Here is an 18,362-nt window from a genome sequence, read left to right as displayed (position 1 = left end):
CAGCATTATGCAAGAGTGCATCAGTACGATTGTGGCGCCAGGAGTACGAATACCACCGTCTCTACCGACGTGGCTACCGACTTAGTAGCACTTTGTACTTTATGGACGGAGTAAGATTCTCTTGTCAAACATAGCTTGGCCATAAATTAGCCAATCAGGAGATTGTTTATATCAATTTACCCACAATACACTATTTCAAATAATTTTCGGTTAAAGTTACTGTGGCTGCTGTGGCTGTACGAACCGCGGAAGGGTCAAAAGTGTACAAGATATGGCAGACCTGCGAACTCATTACAAGAAAAAAGCCGTTGGATTCGGCAATTTAGAAGAATCAAGAATTATAAGAGCTGCTGAACAAGTCAACGCTAGAAAACAACGTCGTTCAGCCGTACATGCCGTTAATAGGAAAATCATCGGATCAGGTACTTCAGCTACATCCAAAAACGGGTGTAGAAAACGTACAGCGTAACACTTTAGAACATATTTCTTGTCAGTAATATTTTCTCTTTCGTTAGGTAACTCGTATTTGGTCCTAAACCATCAAGGAGTGCCCTAATCAATTTAGACATTGTCATATATATCTCTAAACTTAAGTCCACGTCTCTCAAACGCTAAAAAGAGCTTCACAGCTCCATTGTATACACAATTCTGAACAAAAAAACTCCAATACATTTTCATTTGACACAGAAATAAGAATGGATTGGAGTGTCTTTACTATAATACTACAAGCATAGCGGACAATTTATTCTGAATAATCAGTTGGGAATTTACTGTGTTGATTTGGAAGTTTTATAAGCTGCGCTAGTAAAATAAAAGCATTACATTTGATACGGAGTACGCAACTTAGCCCACTGTCACCCCTAATATCAATCGTATAGATCTAAGTACAGCTCGGTTTAATCATCGGTAGAGGTAGCAAATTTAGTCTTTACGGTTTGTACTGTTTTTTCCATTTTCCAAAATATCAATTAGCATGATGGGCCTATATTTTTATATTAAAATTTTCTTATCAAAAAATTATTCTATTTGGAAATCCTCCTGACACATTACAAAGATTTTAAAAGAAATTTATATTTTTTAACAGATGAACCTAAAGATCAAAACGTTCAAGAGGATAGACGAATGAAATTGTTAAGATGGAGGGCAGAAAGAGACTTACAAAAAAAAATTCAAAAAGCAATGAAACCACCAGTATTTCGTGTTGGAGTTTGTCACCATAAACTCAATTCTCCTATTTTCCTACATCAAAATCTGCCAGCAACGAAACCGGTGAAGTCATCGATACCACCTAGAATAACTAGAGCCACTTCCAAAAGGCTTGCATCGAAAGCTTCTATGAAAGCACACACACCTGAGGCTGGTATTGTTTTAAGGAATAAAAAACCAATTACAAAAGTCTTCGGTCAAAGAAATGTGAATAAAAGTGTGAAAAGTGTTGGAAAAACAGATATTCCAGACAGTTCGTTTGCACCCGATAATCATGAGTTTAAACCACCGACCGGTTTACCATCCCTGCCTTTGTTTGGCCAGGCAGCATTGGAAGGACCAAAACAAAATCATGATACTACAGTTACTCCTGTATTCTTCTCTCCTTATATTGTTAATGCTAAGAAGAAAGAAGCTTTACGTCAAAAACAGCTGCAGCAATCCAACACTACGACTGATAGCGTGCTAAAGCAATCTGAAAGTGATGTATCACTAACTGCTTCAGTTTTCGAAAAAGACGAAGAGCGAACGACATCGTATTTTAGAAGAGTCACAGATGGAGAAGTTATGAGATTAAAAGCTCTCTGTTGGGATTGGATGATGATAAAATCTGCCCCTGGTACCCCAGAAGATGCTCAACTCATGATAAATCAAGCAATTGGTCAAACAAATCTGTTGATTGACAAAAAAGTAAAACAATTTCGAAAACTCATAGCACAATGTGAAACTGGTTCGGGAGAAAAATTGGTAACCTGTGACGACTTGCAAGGGTTTTGGGACATGGTGTACATGCAAGTCGAAGACTGCGATTGCAGATTTGCAAAATTGAATCAATTGAAAGAGAGAAATTGGCAAGAAACTGAACAAAAAAAAATTAAAGCTAAGAAAATAGTAGCACCTAAGCCACCAGTAGCAGCAACTAAGAAGAATGGCCCTTCCAAACCTAGTTCTATCCGTGAAATGATCTTAGCTGCTCGGAGAATGAAAATTGAATCACAAGCAAATCAGAATTCACCAGCTGTCACCATTTCAGAATCCAGCAAACCTTGTGTTGAGTCGTTATGTTTGCCCACAATAAAATTTGATGGTGGTTTTTTCATGGTTGAAAGTCCAAAGAAAATTATTACGCCAAGAAATCTTCAGAAATCAACTCCATTACCACATTCAAAATTTTCAGGGGAGTCTAAACATCGTCGCTCAGCACTCAAATCAATTGGAGTTTCTCAGATGCTCAAACCACTGGAAATTGAGTCAGAACCCCTTATCCCCTTTTCGACCTTCCAACAGACACCAGGAAAAAGTATTTTAAAGCAAACAGAAACTCACAAGTCTGCATCCTGTACCACAAGATCTCAAAATAAAGTTAATTTTGTTGGCGATGGGGAAATATTTACAAAGAGTAATAATCCTTTGGGTAAAGAATCAAGTACTATTATTCTTGATACCGAAAGCATCAATACAAAGCAAGAAGCAGAGCTGGACGTCAAGAAAAGACTAGATTTTTTGAGCCTTGATTCGAGCGATTCAGATTCTGAAACACAGTATACTAAAAAAACCCTGGAACAAAACAGTTCTGAACTTTCTTGCAATGATGAAGCTGTCAGTAGAGAGCATGAAAATCTCCAAACTCTGGAAGATGGTAAAATTGTCAAAATTGAAAGGAATGGCTTTTCAGATTCAGTTATAGTGAGTAAAAATTCTGTAAACCTAGCAAGAGTAACACGAACGACTCGTCAATCAGCATTGAAAAAACTTACCAAGAGAATGGAGCTGGATAATTCAAACATTCATTCGAACATAGCAGAGACTCCTTACGACAGAGTAAGCCCTATGGTAATAACAGGTGTACTATCACCTAAATCACATTTTTGCTCGAAGCTTAAGAAATTTTTTTTTAAGGTTAGAATGAATTCTTCCGCTGAATTCGTTAATTTTATTGCTTTAAATTCAAATTTATGTACAACCTGTTCAAAAACCCAACAAAAATGTGTGTGCACTCAATGTATCATGAGATTATTTGAATGCATATCTTTACATTGCTCAGAAAACGAATAAAAACAAATTCGACGTAATTTATTTCATTAATGATATAATAATATTGAAAGTTTAGTAATTTTGACATATTTATATTTTTTGTTTCATATCTAGGAAACAAGCAAGCTCCAGAAAGAGAACAAAAAACCGGGAAGTCCAGAAAGCACAAAGCTAAGACGATCTGCCAGAAGAAGTGTTAGATTCACAGGTAAAGTTTTTTTGATGAGTTCAAAATATAACGAAAGTTGGCATTAGTTGTATTGAGTTTGGTCTCCTTTTTTATTCGCTCAATTTTCCAACTGATAGCGTTTAAGTTTTTTTACCAACGACTTTGAACTCTGGAAAAAGTTGAAAGATTGCACTGACTGTTACATTTTCGCATCAATGCTGCATAGGCTTTGATAATTGTCACAATAAGTGAAATTTTCCTCAATTGGTAGAGACTCACTCTAACATCCTCCTCAGCTAATAATAGCACAGACAGGACCAATAAAGAAACTCATAATCAATGGCAAGAAAAAAAATATTTGAATAACCGTACAGAGAGAGGTCTGAAAGAGTCCATGCTTGCATTTCAGGTCATCCTCATTTAGTAACGCGGTCTCATACGAAATAGATTTTTAGAACTGATTTTCGAGATGCGTGGTCCGTAAACGCATATGGCTAACTGACCAATACTCCGCTGTATTTAGCATCATGAAACCAGTGAATACAGAACACATTTATGGAGATCAGTAGTTGAAACCAAAGAAATTACAAATATCCACTGCTCCTGTGATGCTAAAGATGGCAGAGTACAGCTCAGTTACAGACATGTGTCTCAAGTTTTTCTCTGACCCGTAACAGTTTACTTTTTTGTGTAATCAGTTTTGCTTTGGAGCAGAAAAATTTGATTTCCTGAACCCATTATGTTACACAGGAGAGGAATGTACGGTGTGCTCGAGTTTGGAACAGGTTCGGCCAATGACTCCCCATGTAAAACGACGAACTAGTAAATCATCTGAGAGACGGAAGTCGTACAAATAATGACAAGTTTAAATTACCAATAAAGATACATGGCGATTTGATTGATCTGGTATTGCTCGGTAGGTATTCGACATTATTCAGAAATTCATGTGCATTTTGTGCAATGGCCCCACTGATATAATTATATATCAGTGGATGGTCCACTGGGGGGGCTATCCGGAGCCTAATTCTGATTCTCTCTTCACACATGAAAATGGTCATACGCGCCATCTAAACGAATCAAAAGGCAGCTTTAAACGAGAAATCTTGTTTTCACGAGTGAAAAATAAGTCAGAATTCGGCTCCGGGCTTATCGACGGTGGGAATTGATTACAGATTACTAGACAGCCAGCTAATGGGTATTTTTTTTGAACAGGCGATGGGCCGTCGAAAGTGCGCAGATAATAGAAATGCGTATATTTATCGATTGAGTTGCTAATAGTAGGAAACTGTCCTATCTGAGCTGCTCCCCTTTGGCTAGATTTTCACGGGCAGCAAAATGCTGCCGCGGTATTTTGATGCCGAGTTTTGAGATGGGCGATGTTGAAAATAAAAAACGATTTTTAAATAATCTGATGTGTTTGAAAAAAGATTCGAAACTTGGATTATTTCGCAAAGAAATTTTTTTTTAATTAGATAAATCCCAGTTCATACTTTATTTGATCAATATGTTTTCAATCAAATAAAAAATATACAATTTCCCTTTGCAAGTTGCACGGATTCGAGATTTATGGTTTGAATGTCAGGTCCAGTTTTCAATCACTTGCTCCTGAATTTACGACAAGAAAATCACAAAATTATGAATATGTAATCTCATCATCGTGTCTCCTCTGATAAACAATAACATTTTACTTCATGTGAGGAATCATTTGCGAAATAATAGTGTTGCCCGATAGAGAATCATCGCGAATTCAGTGCAGTGGTAGGGATAGTTATAGTACGGTGTGAAATACCGGAGATACTACCGGAAAATTTTGTGATTAATTCGTCTATATCAGGCATATTTCATGTTAATTTCACGTGAAAATGCTCCGCAAATTTCCAAGGAGTCTATTTTGATTAGTCGTGCAGTGGTTTGATTCGTGGTGCAGTGTTCTGCTTGTATATTGCAAGGTTCTGGACTAATTCTACCGTTTCCCACTTCCGCTACCGCCTCCACTAATCCATTATGAACGCACGCATGGTATCTGCATTCCCAAACTTCCCACTGCACGAAGTCGATTGTAAATGATACTTCAGACTATACGTCTCCTCAAACTATGTATCAACATTTAAAAAAATATACAGAATTTTACATCTATATAACCAACCGAATGAAATAATTACTTTCACCTCTTGGATCACTCATATCCAGGGTTAAAACGACTTGGGAACTACGAACTTAAAACTTCGAATTTTTACGCGATTTTGGTGCGTTTTGTTGGCGTTGGCAATGTTTTCCATCAATGTTTGAAGAAAAGCATCGAACATGGAATAATCGAAGCTGAAAAATATCGCGTGAAAATAATCGACTATTGAAGAAAAAAGAATCTAATATTTCGATTAATCGACAAACATCGTCCATCGCTATCAGCTATCTTCTGGCTGTCTCTAGCAATCTCTAGCAATCTAAATTTGCCGATTCAGCTCGAGAGTCGGTTAATTTGAAATAAAAGAAGATTACATTGCGATTAACAATGGCAAATGTTACCCGATTTGTTAAGGGCATTTATGACGATCCCTTTAAATGGTGAGCATTAATAACCATGTTCTTGGCTATGCCGTGTGTAAAGGTTACTCTGTTGTATATTGTGTGCAAAGTACTTGTCTTATTTGTAATGGGATAATCGAATGGTGTACTTAAGGATACATTCGAATGACCTACTTGAAGTCATTTGAAGATTTTCTGCAGTAGTTAAACCATCAACAATAATTTTACAGGTCGCTGGTGAAAAGCATTGCTATTTTTGCTTTGGGGGTTAGGATCGCTCTCGAATGCCGGGGAGTCGATTTGATGCCACCGATTACTGCATAGACAAGTCTACTTTATTTCACATTGATTTAGTTTAAGTTTTATAATATTGTAAGAATTAGCCCCCAGATTTTGATTAACAATTGCACTGTTTGGCTAATCGATTCAACTGTATAAATGTAATTAAATTTCTTAAGTTTAATTGAATTTCAATGACTTACTAATTTATCTCATTTATACTCTGTTCAACCTCATATCTATACACAATTCCTTTATAACAGGTTCATATCGTAAGTAAGTCAATTTTAATTTTATGACTTTCTGTAAAAATGAGATCAATAAATGATTGTGTAATACGAATGAGATTATACACTGTTTTTTAGAAAAGCGCCATTAAGCCTCAAAATATGATCATTGTTTCATATGATAATATAAAAACATCGTTATCCATTTTTTGTAAGTGAAGGGTACAAGACGGTCCATATTCAAATATAATTTCTAAAATTGTTATAAAAATGACGTTTCACACCTAAATTCAGATACCAGTTAAAAATTCATTTTTTTGCTCAAGATGGTTCGTTTACCAGGATTGAAGTTGATTCTACAGCAAAATTTCTGGCTCCACATACTCCATTATCCAATAGAAATAGAATAAATTTTTATGGCAATTAATTTGTGGTTGATTTCCATGGTAAAATATATTGTATTGGATCTTTGTGTGAAACATTCTTCACGTGCTTTAAGTAGAGGAAATAACTAAGTCTTATCGCGTCTTTTTTCAATCAACTGGAATTTGAAGCAAGTAAACCTAGATTGAAATTTGTTAAATATTAGGTTACCTATGCTAAGGTATATAATATCCGTGTGTCACGAAATGGAGAAAGGTAATTGCACCGAAGATTGGGAATTATCATTTTATGAAAATACGACCTGCCTTATGTATATTTCAGTGCTTTGTACTAATATGTATGTATGATAAAAATTAAACATGTTTCAAACAAACTCCAAGTTGCATTAAAGGAGGGTCTGAGTGTGTAGCCATTAATTTATATTCATACGCGCTTGCATATTACATGAGAAAATTTACCGTACTTTTACATTTTTCACAGAATGGGTCATCTAATCGAGATAATTTGTAGTGACAAGTTGAATCAGTGATATATTTATTAAATTTGAATGAATTACCTGTGCTCTTTTCAAACCACTAGGAGGGGTAAATCATCGTGTTTTACTTTTCAATGTGGTATCCATAGTAGGCCTATTTGCCGGTATGGAACTATAAGTTTTATCTTATCGGTTTTCATAAATATTTGGTACGATGATTGTCATACATTTTATGATAGAGTCGTTTATATTATAGTTTCGTGGTTGATATCATTCGCTGTCTGTTTATTATGAATACGATAATTATTTTTGCCATGGATAGTCATAGATTTATTATTATTGGTGAAAAGATTGCTCACTGATTACGTTTGAATGTATATGAAAGTTTTCACCTCATAAGATACAAGATCTATGCTAAGTTCAGAACCTGATGCACATTCAAAAGTGGTAAACTGGAGGTGGAAACACTAAATAATATCAAACATGAGTATTTACCTCTATGACGGAAAACGACAAAGCAATTGTTTGGAAGAAGAAAAAGTAGGAGAAAAATCATCATCCAAATCATTATCATCAGAATTGTCTGCCAATTGTTTACAAATTCAATTAACTTGTTTTTATTCCATTTCTGACATGCTCAATCCATGTTGGCTCATTGGGACCCACCAGCTCATGAATCTATATATTATCTGTGATACTTCAGTAATCTTGAGTTAGCAGTTTTGATTAGCTGAAACTGGTAAATGTTAACAAAACTGCTGAAACAAACAGAGTTTGATATTAGCTGAAGCAGATAAAGTGTTTAATATTAGCTGATACAAACAAAGGGTTTGATCAGCTGAAACAGACAGAAGTACAATTAGCACAATGATGAAAGTGAGTACACTGACAAAAGTTATGTCAAGCCCAGCATCAAAATTTGCGGCAACACTCTTTAAATCGATTATTTGTAATCATTGAAAATAATTTTTTTTTATTTTATGTCAATTGTGTACCAAAGAAAATGTTAATTTTCGGCGAAGAGTTATTGAAGTAAATATCTCGTTCAACTGAACACTCTATATTTCTCATGTCAATGAACGTGTGAAATAATTGATTCTTTACCCTGAATCGGAAAATAATACAATCATTAGAATAACTATGCTAATGCACGTACACTGTACTTACCACAAGATTTTTCACTACCACTACACACTCCTAGATTTTCATCCTCGCGCGTCGAGCGCCTGCTTGAAAATGCCGCGCTTTATCTCAGGACCGAAGAGTATCAAGTCGACGCGCAAAAGGCGCAGTCAAATTTGAAAAGCTGATTATTCGTAACAAGACTGATTGAAGAGCTGAAGATAGATACAGCACAACAAGAGAACTTCACTTTTCATTCACCGTTTACGAAATCAATGCGCAAAAGGCGCGACTGATCGATTCGTCGTATCAACTGTTGCGCAAAAGGCGCTTTCGATGATCCTGAATAATTTACGCGCAAAAAAGGTGCGGCCAAATAATCTGTTGAAAGACCTTAAATATCTAGAACTTTTGGTAAAATTCTGCATGCAGAAACCCAATCCGCATCTGTGTTTTTGTGAACCCGACACATGGCGATGCGGACTGTTGTTCTGAGTTGCAAATCAAATCTAGGAGGGAGGTTAGGGTGAAGAAAAGGCATGCATTAATGTGTGGCGTGACGGTCGGCGATCCTCTTCGACGCGGAGTCTTCGAGCTCAGCATCTCTTCCCATCTGGCGTACCACGGAACGCGACAGATGATGCAGAGATGCGTTTTGCCCATTCAAATAATCACAGAGACCAATTCAATGAAAAAATGTTCAATAACGGCTGAGATAAGGTTGCAGAGTGATATGAAATGGAGAATTGAACTTCGTTGAAATTTAAAAGCTTAATGTCAATGGCCCGGAGATTCTTATACTGAGTCTTTTGTGTGTTTTGGGTGTAAAATCTCTGTGATCGTTTGACGCTGTGGATTACAAAAGTTAGTAACATCGCGATACATCGCGACCTTCCTACCCTCGCCTGACTCCCAACGGAACCAACTAACGGAAATGTTGACAAGAGACTCATACACTCATTCATGCATAAGCCCCGCGACGGGTCCCAAAACGACCACCTACCTACCCGGTTACCTATAATCGATCTAAACGAGTCGCCGTTCTTTCCAACACACATCATTCATCCTCATCTGCGCCGTGGTCACTGTAACTTACTTTTTTGTTGATTGCCTGTAGTGGGGAAAATGTTTTTGTACCATACTCAGTCAACTGAATGTGAATAATTTCAAATATACTTCGTTCAGTTATTTTCGTGATGTTGTAGGATTACTGGTACATCAACATTTTGTAAAATAAAACAAAAACATCCTGTATGCTTATTAGCATTCAACTAAGCGAACTAAATCTACAGTTGATTAATACTTGCCAAATAATAGAAAGTTAAAAATTATTCCAGATCGAGCATGCAATTTGATTACGTTACGTTTTGCCAGACTTTGAAATTTCATCAATTAAGCAAGAGTTGGAATATAAATAAACCTCAGGTAAATCTATCGCTTAAACGACGGTATATATGCGTGAATTCAAACGTAAATTATTATTTCAGTAGCAGTAGCTAAATACAACTCATTCAGCGTTGCCGTGAATGTCGAGTAAGCAAGGATTACCTGTCGCGATGCTCATTCCACTTTCAGCAGTGTGCAAATTTTCTAACTTTGTGTAAGTCACGGCAAAATAGACAGATTAAAAAAAAACGTCATTCAACAGGAAGTCAAGCACCACTGCGATCGCAAATGAGCCTATCCATGCAGCTAAGAAATCTATGATTTGTATAACAATTGTTACCGCCACGCCACGTGACAGGAGAGACCCAGGGGAATACCCATAACCTAACACATGCAAACTTACCGACGTTGCCAAGTACTGGAAAAGTTACTCGGATGTCTCTGTTCAACTCTGGACAAAACAAAAGAGGAAACTCGAATTAATATTGTCAATTGGATATTCAGTTCTCAAATTAATTATCACTGTTGTCTACTTCCATATTTAGTCACCGCATATCACGCAAGGACAAAAATTCAGTGTCAAATGCAGCACCTTAAATCATCTAAGGGTTATTATATTAAGTATTCTTACCTCGTCCGTTGCAGTTGCTCCACACTTTATATTTTGTAGTTCTCGTAGCAGGTCAGGCTGAATGGTCAAGTGCATCAGAATCATGCTGGCGAAGACGTCGAGACATTCGAAATTTATAGATAGTTAATAACGCCGTAATGTATTGACTTTTTACACGGTGATAAAGAATTATCGAATAAAGGATTACAGATGTATTACCCCAGGCAGAACGTGGAACAAAATAAAATTGCTGACTGTAATACGCAGAAATACTCACAGTGGTAAATACAAATCGAGATTTGTTTTCGAATAAGAACCGAGTATCTACGTGAAAGAGACGATTCAAGATCCAAAACACAAACTGAATCGAAGGTCACGAACCGAAATTCCAATCTGTATATAAAGCAACTTGAAAACTTTCCAAAATTATAATCAAAGAATCTGCACGGTGATAACACGCGATTCCACGATCACTTTCACTTTTTTTTAGCTGGCTTTCTGACCTCACTTAACAAACTTGTTATAAACAATCATGTAAAATCAGAGAACAAACAATAGAAAAATTGCACGGATAATAAGAACTCGAGGCACGAAACACCACTTCACTGTTTGGAGGCTGTTCTTACTTTAATTATTCTTCTTTTCCTTGTACCACGTTACGATTTTTTTTTATCAATTACCGAGTGTTAGTTTGTCGGCAAACACTTATTACATTGCGTTCCACAGATTGAATAATGCGATCTGAATTCTGGATTGTCGCTGCGCGTGCTCCCGGTCCGGCTGATCGAACGCATGTGGCACCAAGTAGCGTACACCGGCGGCGCACGGAACTAAGTCTCGACCGGTTCGCGCCAAAATTGCGCGGAACGATTTCCGAAGGGTTACAATCGCCATTGCCTATGCGTCAGGCGCACGTTTACTCTGTTGCTTTTCGTTCGAATTGAATATGCGTCAAAATGAATAAAAAGTAAGAGTGAGTTGCAAATTTTGTCTCTTATGAATAGATCATGTTATTGACAGCGTATCTCTGCAATTGCTGCAACGTTTCATCGGCAAATCGGCACTACAGGTCATGAGACGAGGGAGAGAGGTATATATTCTCGTTTCTCGGTCTCTCTTACTCTGAATTTGATTGGCTAAGAGAAAACGTATCGACCAATTAAGAGGAAGGCGAAAGAGACAGAGTACAACTAGCATATTGTACCGCGGCGCCTTCTTTTGCTCCTCTGCTGCACTTTCTATACACGCGAAGCTACCTTCAGTAGTATATGCTCTTTTAAGAACGTCCCTGATGATATGTCCTGAGACTACCTGCACCTTAGATGTGTGTATGCACGAAGCTAAACTTACTTGCCTAGAATCAACCGAATTTTATAACTAATGTTCAAAAATGTTGCATTTCAAATTTCAAATTTTTAAACCTACTTCACTTGTCATCCGCCACATGGGTAACTAAGAATATTCAAAATGTTGATATTTGCAATATTTTCTAACCTACTTCCACTTGTTTTGTACTTCATCAGTACTCTAGTTAATCTTATAGAACCTTGTGAAGTAATAAAATATTTTCGATTGACTCAACAGCAACTGTGAAGAGGTTTTACAGAAAAACCAATATTCTATCCAGCGGTGATCAGTTTGAAGTGACTCTAGATCAGAGGAAACTAAAAACTCCAAAAGGAAAGGTGTTTGAAGTCAACAATAAACCTTTGGCTCTAGCTGTAGCCATGGAATGGGATAGCCAAGTCGATATAATTGACAGGTCTAACATGCATTTGGTTCGTTGAAGGCATTCAACTTCAGTAGCATAACAAACTTGTTGTGATTGGCCATTTTTGTTTATTATTTTCATTCATGATCACATCAAGAATAATGTATTCATTTTTCAACAGACTGCTTTGGTCAGCACATCTCTGGATAATCCACATAATCATACTAAATTGGATATGGTCAACTATATAGTTAATTATTTGGAGACAGATACCGTACTCTTTCAAACTAATGTACGTCAGTATCTTTAATTCTATGGTAATTTTTCATAGTATGTGATCATATCATAGTAATATGTCATAGACGCGAGCATAATTGACGACCTATTACTTTCAGGATTCTGGAGATCTGTACAATTTGCAATTAAAGAAATGGGACCCTGTGATTCAATGGTTTTGTGATCGTTATCAAGTTGACGTCACCAAAACATTAAGTATAAAAGCACCACTTGTATCTCCACAAACAAAAGAAACATTGGCCAGGCACTTGTTATCTTACAGTTTTAATGCAGTGCAAGGCGAGTATTGTACTTTAATTTCCACCACAATATTTGTTTTGAATGAGAAGTAGTTACCTGATTGGTTTGTGTTTATATATAGTGTTACGATTATTAATTTGTGGTTGTTTTTCTTATTCTCACATTGTGTGGAATTTAGTTCCAGTCATTTTCTATCTTTTTATTCTAATGTGCTTGGCGATGACTGTTGCCACATAATTTCAATAAACCATGAAATTCATTGATTAAATATTTTTTAGGATACACATATGCTGTTGATACATTGAAATCTGTTATTTTGGCACTGGCCACAGCTGAGAGAATTGTATCAGTTGAAACAGCAGTTTCTTTGGCTCGTTTGGAAGAGGAATATCAGGTAATAAATTCACATGCATTTGATCAATTAGTCGTTTATGAAGTTCAACCTACGATTAACATATAATTCATTCTTGTTCCTTGTGCTAAAAACATGAGTACTGAAACTTACACTCACGCTATCCTATACCGAATCGTCCTATAAATTCTATTTGTTAGAAAACCTCTATTTTTACTTGTTTAGGTTTCGTTTTGGGGGAGTGTCGAGTGGTCACATGAGCTTAACAAACACGATTTACAATCGCGATTGTCAGCTGCAATGTTATTCGTTCACTTGAATTCATCTTGGACCACATCCAAACCAAAAAATGAGTTGAACAATTTGTGAACAGACAAAAATTAGAAATCTACTTAAAACAAAAATTGCTATATAAGAATAACATGTATGAGTGTATATATAATATAATTGAATACGGGGTTTAGTATTTATTACTAATTGTTTATTATCATTTAGTTTGTATTAATTGTCAGGCTATAAATCTCTGTCTAGTTTCATATTTTGGCAGGGTTACGGCAATGTCTAGACTGATATTGGTTTAGAACAGTCTGGTCCTTCCCAATCCTTTGTGCAGACGCAACTGTAAATAAAAATTTTGCAATGTAACTATTATACGTGTGATGTATCAAATCAAGAAAACACTTGTCAGAATTCAATTACTCCTCGAGAATTATGGGAATTACAGTGATAAAAAAATCTGAAATAATTCAGGGGTTACTTTTTCGACTGCAAAAATACTATATTAAAGTTCAAGCAAAATCAAATATGGTGAGGGTTGGTGGTAGGTTGATGTGGCATGGAATGCCTCATATACAATTTGTTTCAAAACGAAAAATTAGAATTTTCGATCTTTGGAACATTTTCTATTAACAATGAGTAAATCATGATAAAACTTGTAACTAGTAAACCACCTGTATGTAGGTCCGTGATTTAAACAGACGGCTCCATTTTTGCATGATCTGTGAGTGCACTCATTACGATGACATTCTCCTATGCCTCTTCCAGTAGCAGAGTTGGTCTTTGCCACAGGGTATATTTTATTTTCAACGCGCAACTCCACATCAAATATACAGCCAGAGAATCCAGTATGCAGAGGTAAATCATGAGGCAGTATTTCAAAATTTTTGGTCTTATGGCCGCCTGAGGAAATGCAATTCATTTGAGGAAAATAATTTTGCTGCATTATCATTGCTGCCAATTTCGATAAATCCATTTCAAACATATGATAATGCACTTCAAATACAGCAGAAACAATTTTTTATTACATACCAATCCAAAGAATTGGTGCAGCATCCAAACTTGACATAGAACCTGCCGAACGTCCAGTTACATTTCCAAGCCCATCAATAGACAGCCACGCATCTCTCCCTTTTCTACCCACTCTTAGAGTGTGAGGACGATGCATTTTTGTTGTTAGAGCAGTATTTGTAAATATCCTTCTTACTCCTGGAAGCATTAATATATTATTTGAGCATATTTGTTATTTAAATATTCTACCATCTGCAGCTTGTTGTACAGATGTTACAGTGTACCTGAGCCTAGATCCCAAGTGAGCATTATGTAGCCACGTACATAAGTGATAGCAAGGTGGTCAGATAAATCACGATATGGGCCACTTTGACCAATGTACGCAATGAGGGAGATTTGTTCAATGGATTGAGGTATAAATCTTAGTTTTAGTTCAAGAGTTTCTTTTATAGATCCTATCAACCCGTAAGCTATGTAGGAAGAAACGCCTGGCGTGAAAACTGTAAAGGATGGCTGCACGACTATGATATCTGTAAAATACAATCACATTTAGATTTCAAATGCAGATGATCAAACTATAGGTACATTCGACAAGTATGTAAAATTGAACTTCACCTTCCTCACAAAGCAGCCCATGGGTTCCTAGAGGGCAAATGCACATGAATCCTGTCCCTGGAGAAGTGATGCAGGATGCTCCATAATGGCACGGGTTATCATCACACGCAGATCTTTCACACACTTCTCCAGTATACCTAAGTATTTAGCAATTAATACGGATGATTATTATAAAATAGGTTTGAAAAAATACCATTGAAGTAGTTTCAACTGAGATTTACCCAGCCATACAGTTGCAGGATATTTTGCCATCAGTTTCCTGGCATGCTCCAAAATTTTTACAGGGGTTTGCAAGACATAGAAATGACGTACATTCTTCAATTTGGAAACTATCGGTTGAATCACGAATAAGATGTCTGTGGATGTCGTTTATCTGGTAAATAAGATTTTGATCTTAGTGTAAAATAGAAATTTGAATGATTAAATTTCAGTACCTTTAGCATACTCATGCAGCCTATAAATCCTACAGCAACATGAGGAAAATAATGTGAAAATGCCAGTGGGATTCCTCCCAAATGCAGTTTAGCTTGCTGTGGTATGTCATCTTGAGTCGACACTACTTGTTCTCCGCTCATAGCCAGAGTATTATTTACGAAAAGCATTGCTGAGCACTTGTCAATGTTGGTGCTTTTGATATATTGAAATCTGTAAGGGAGATATTTTTCTATAAATTTCTTCAATGATCATGTAAAAGGACGTGAGGAATGAACGAAACAAATAATTACCTCATCTCAATGTCCACGTCATAACCGTTATTAATTGGAGAATCAATTTCCCCCAAAAGCATTGTTTGTAAACCACAAGAAAACTGAAATTTCAACTGTCCGACTTCCATATGCAGCAATATATATCTATCATCATCAAAAAAGGCATGCACAAGTATCCCATTCTTAGATTGAGTTTTTAATCTGATGAATATTCGAACCTTCCCATCTTTATCCACAGCCAAGTATTGTCTAATGTAAGACTTTCCATTGAATGCTGCATTCAAAATGTCTGGGCCAGGAATACAACCATCTGGATAATTACAATTACACTGCAAATAAATTTGAACAAACCTGATGACGTATGTTCAAACGAATGAAATTTTCTTTAATAATATTGATTATATTTGAGCATTACACATACCTCAGTTGGGTTGTTCTGGCATGTTATATTGTATTCACACTGTTCTTGCGTACAATTATAAATTGTTAGTTGTCTTTCTGTGTTGATAGATATCCCGGTTGGCGAACTCTGATTGAAAAAGGTTTCTGTACTTAATGAGTAAGAATCAGTACTAGATCTTGAAAATGGAAATGTGTTGTTGGTTTCTATTTTCTCCGAGGTCATGGTTGAAAATTGATGTATTAATTTTGTTGTTACACGAATTGGCTTCATTGTCATATTTACTGCTATTTCATTAGTCGTTTCTGTGGAAGGGGTGGTAATAATGTTTTCATCAGTTGAAGTTGTCCGCAGCATTGTTTCATCTGTGATTGCAAAACTCAAATCCGTTTCCAAGCTTGGTGAAGTGGTGGTCTTTTGAACCATGAGTTCATCAGTAACAGAACTAACTTCGCTGCTATTTGCAGTATATGTTATTAAGAGATGTGAATCCTCTGTTACAGGGGAAGACGAGAAAAGGGTTTTCATCGAAGTCCAAGCAAGCAAAAAATCTTCCCTCGTGGATGCAATTGTACTAGTGGGTATTTCTGTTTCTATTGAACTAAAAGGTACTGTGCTTTCTACAGCCTCTTCAGTGTCGAGTTGAATCAATTTTGTAGATGTAACATCTGGCGTACCGTCAGATTTTGTACTATATGTACTAATAGTTTGAAATGAAATAAATGTTGCTGCAGATACAGTAGGAGTGCCTAATGATGAATAAGGAATTTCTTCTGAAGTCACCATTGGTATAGAACTGTAATCGGCACAAGTTTGACCATAATAATTCAAGGGACAAGAACAAGTGAAGCTATTGATCCCATCGATGCAAGTTCCTCCGTTGTTGCAAATAGCAAATTTAGCCTTGCAATCATCATATCTCAACTCACAAAGCGATCCGTGATAGTCAGGAACACAATAGCAAACTGTTTGATTATCTTCCAGCAAACACATAGCGTTGTTGTCACATACATTGACTTCACAAGGCACAATGGATTTGTCACAATTTTTACCAGTAAAACCTGCAGATAAGAAAAACCCTTTTAACTTGAGTCCAAATTCAAATAGCACATTAATTTTTCGTAGAATTTTCTTTTACCAAATAAACAGGCACATGTGTAAGTCGCTGGTATATTGATACAAAGTCCTCCATTTTCACAAGGTGAAGCGAGACACTCATCTACATCTCTTTCGCACAACTCTCCAGTCCATCCTAAATATATAAAAATCTCACTGAGGTCTACATAATTTTATGATCATTACATCTGTTATTCTGCGTTTGAGGTATTCTACTTACCATCTGTACATTGGCAGCTGAATAATAGTCCAGGACCTTCGATACATTCTCCAGAATTTTTACAGATAGTGGTATTACAAACAGACGCATCAATTTCACAGTACTCCCCTGTAAAAAATTAAATAAACAATCGTTTCTGAATAATTATTTGGTGTTCGAATTTCCTACCTGAATAACCCTCCGGGCATTGGCACATAAATCCATTAACATTGATGCAAGTACCATTATTGAGACAGGGAGTGTATAAACACTCATCGAATCGCTCATCGCAATTTAAACCTAAAATGGCAAATACGTCATTACCGATTTAATGAGTTTGTAACAATATTGATTATCTACAGATTCCAATTGAACAAAATGTTCCTAATAAGCATATAATTATTGATTGTACTACATGTGCTCCTCACCTATGAATCCATCGGTACAGGTACAGTTGTAAGCAGCAACTGCGTCACTGCAAATACCTCCATTGAGGCACGGACTTGACCAGCAGTCATCCCAGTTAATCTCACAATTTATTCCAGTATATCCATCGATGCAGTAGCATGAATATAAGCTACTACTAGAAATAACAGGTAAATATACACAAAAGTTTACATGTGAAAGCTGGAAGGTATGAAATAACTTTATGATTTTCATTAGTCATACCTATTGTAATCATCAACACATATTCCATACATGCATGGATTACTGTTACACAGTGATTCCGAAGATATTGCAATAATACAGATAGTAAATACTACTAGTAGAGTTTGGTAGTTTTTATACAGTCCAGTCAAGTTGCCTGATCTGTAAATTTTTAAATTATAAGTAACAACAATGACAAATAGTAATATAGTGATTGTTATCATAATTGTTTCCCCACGAAAAAGCCCTCAACTTGGGTGTAAATTCCCATTAAAAAAACCAATCTTTTTACACCATTACAATACTATATACAGTATAAAAATAAATACAAGCAATTCGCGTCATAAAAATTATTTAATAATAATTTGTTCA

The 18,362-nt window shown here is 36.2% G+C and overlaps 3 protein-coding genes across 10 annotated transcripts in view; 2 read left to right on the top strand and 1 right to left on the bottom strand.

Moving 5' to 3' along the window:
* Positions 1-84: 84 nt before the first annotated feature.
* The window catches only part of LOC124405687 (disks large-associated protein 5-like), a 27,024-nt gene continuing 8,746 nt past the window's right edge, over positions 85-18,362 (top strand). The window contains exons 1-5 of one of the 6 annotated variants that reach the window (XM_046880797.1): positions 85-422; positions 1,085-3,039; positions 3,355-3,448; positions 4,160-4,325; positions 5,317-5,600. In XM_046880797.1, the coding sequence (XP_046736753.1) occupies positions 272-422; positions 1,085-3,039; positions 3,355-3,448; positions 4,160-4,266 (2,307 nt within the window). In that variant the 5' untranslated portion in view covers positions 85-271 and the 3' untranslated portion in view covers positions 4,267-4,325; positions 5,317-5,600. Of the gene's footprint in view, positions 464-1,082; positions 3,040-3,354; positions 3,449-4,159; positions 4,326-4,621; positions 4,817-5,316; positions 5,601-5,663; positions 5,975-6,165; positions 6,550-18,362 lie in introns of those variants that run through there. The other 5 variants (XM_046880798.1, XM_046880795.1, XM_046880796.1 and 2 more) reach the window with 5 other exon arrangements.
* LOC124405699 (ATP synthase mitochondrial F1 complex assembly factor 2) lies at positions 11,676-13,713 on the top strand. 3 transcript variants are annotated; one of them, XR_006929134.1, is made up of 7 exons: positions 11,676-11,866; positions 12,003-12,196; positions 12,311-12,421; positions 12,525-12,705; positions 12,945-13,060; positions 13,244-13,442; positions 13,562-13,713. XR_006929134.1 is itself a non-coding variant. In XM_046880819.1 (6 exons), the coding sequence occupies exons 1-6, from the start codon at positions 11,809-11,811 to the stop codon at positions 13,385-13,387; spliced, it is 804 nt and encodes a 267-aa protein (XP_046736775.1). In that variant the 5' UTR covers positions 11,676-11,808; the 3' UTR covers positions 13,388-13,713. The 3 variants fall into 3 exon arrangements, 1 of the variants encoding a protein (XP_046736775.1); XR_006929133.1 differs by having other exon boundaries at positions 13,550-13,713; XM_046880819.1 differs by having other exon boundaries at positions 13,244-13,713.
* The window catches only part of LOC124405683 (protein eyes shut), a 5,273-nt gene continuing 420 nt past the window's right edge, over positions 13,510-18,362 (bottom strand). Inside the window, exons 2-15 of the mRNA XM_046880791.1 lie at positions 18,012-18,152; positions 17,771-17,925; positions 17,532-17,642; positions 17,364-17,471; positions 17,166-17,279; positions 16,049-17,088; positions 15,646-15,956; positions 15,355-15,565; positions 15,142-15,293; positions 14,921-15,057; positions 14,590-14,835; positions 14,327-14,503; positions 13,969-14,197; positions 13,510-13,637 (exon numbers count right to left, since the gene is read on the bottom strand). Of these exons, the coding sequence (XP_046736747.1) occupies positions 13,580-13,637; positions 13,969-14,197; positions 14,327-14,503; positions 14,590-14,835; positions 14,921-15,057; positions 15,142-15,293; positions 15,355-15,565; positions 15,646-15,956; positions 16,049-17,088; positions 17,166-17,279; positions 17,364-17,471; positions 17,532-17,642; positions 17,771-17,925; positions 18,012-18,152 (3,190 nt within the window). The 3' untranslated portion in view covers positions 13,510-13,579. The remainder of the gene's footprint in view (positions 13,638-13,968; positions 14,198-14,326; positions 14,504-14,589; positions 14,836-14,920; positions 15,058-15,141; positions 15,294-15,354; positions 15,566-15,645; positions 15,957-16,048; positions 17,089-17,165; positions 17,280-17,363; positions 17,472-17,531; positions 17,643-17,770; positions 17,926-18,011; positions 18,153-18,362) is intronic.

This window comes from Diprion similis, chromosome 4, assembly GCF_021155765.1.
Source record: "Diprion similis isolate iyDipSimi1 chromosome 4, iyDipSimi1.1, whole genome shotgun sequence".
NCBI lineage: Eukaryota > Metazoa > Arthropoda > Insecta > Hymenoptera > Diprionidae > Diprion > Diprion similis.
The sequence above is the reverse complement of the archived record's forward strand: the minus strand, read 5'-3'. Positions and strand labels throughout refer to the sequence as shown.